At 41.9% G+C, this 725-nt stretch overlaps 1 protein-coding gene across 1 annotated transcript in view; it reads left to right on the top strand.

The window, feature by feature from the left end:
- LOC107568945 (TANK-binding kinase 1-binding protein 1-like) overlaps positions 1-718 on the top strand; it is a gene marked incomplete at its 3' end in the record, with an annotated part of 33,725 nt that extends 33,007 nt beyond the window's left edge. The window contains exon 8 of the mRNA XM_016254945.1: positions 498-718. Within this exon, the coding sequence (XP_016110431.1) occupies positions 498-718 (221 nt within the window). The remainder of the gene's footprint in view (positions 1-497) is intronic.
- Positions 719-725: the final 7 nt, after the last annotated feature.

Below are 725 nucleotides of genomic sequence, written 5' to 3'. Positions count from 1 at the left end.
GAGGGAATGAAATAAAAAGTTGTGGGAACAAATTCAGGCTTCGTTAAAACATGGCTTTATAGTGATGAAACAAATGTAGCATCAGATTTTTGTTGTGACATACATCCAAGTCTAACAGATTAATTATAAAGAAAAAAGTAGGATGGGAACTTGGTTCTATTTATCAAGTTGCTGATTGGATTTTGAGATGTGGAGGAGGCAAAAATGGAGGCAGATGAATGAGAGATTGCAGAGACAGAGTTTAAGCGGACTAAATGAGGGGAAATCCAGCATACATCACCAGAGAGAAGTCTGTCATCTGACCAGTAGTTATATTTTGATTAAATATATGACTAATATATGAGGCTGACTTTAGAGAAATTTCATCAGTAATTTTTTGACAAGATTTACACTGATCTCAGGCATTTAATCAATGTGTTTGTTTAAACATGTCTTGTGTCTTATATTCATTCTGCAGAACGTTTTTCACTTTCTTATGTCCTGTGTTTATTTTCTAGTTCAGCGCCACTCTCCTGTCCCTCACCAGAGGCATTCTCCTGTTCCACAGCGACATTCCCCAATCCAACAGCGGCATTCCCCTATTCAACAGCGTCATTCTCCTATTCCCCAGCGACGCTCCCCTGTTCTGCAGCGTCTCTCTCCGGACATGCACCGTCGCTCACCTCTGCCTGAGCTCAGCAACGGCCCCGCATCCTATTCCTGCAGGCCCACTTCCCACCACTTGA

This window comes from Sinocyclocheilus grahami, unplaced genomic scaffold, assembly GCF_001515645.1.
Source record: "Sinocyclocheilus grahami isolate Dianchi unplaced genomic scaffold, SAMN03320097.WGS_v1.1 scaffold1295.1, whole genome shotgun sequence".
Lineage (NCBI taxonomy): Eukaryota > Metazoa > Chordata > Actinopteri > Cypriniformes > Cyprinidae > Sinocyclocheilus > Sinocyclocheilus grahami.
The sequence above is the reverse complement of the archived record's forward strand: the minus strand, read 5'-3'. Positions and strand labels throughout refer to the sequence as shown.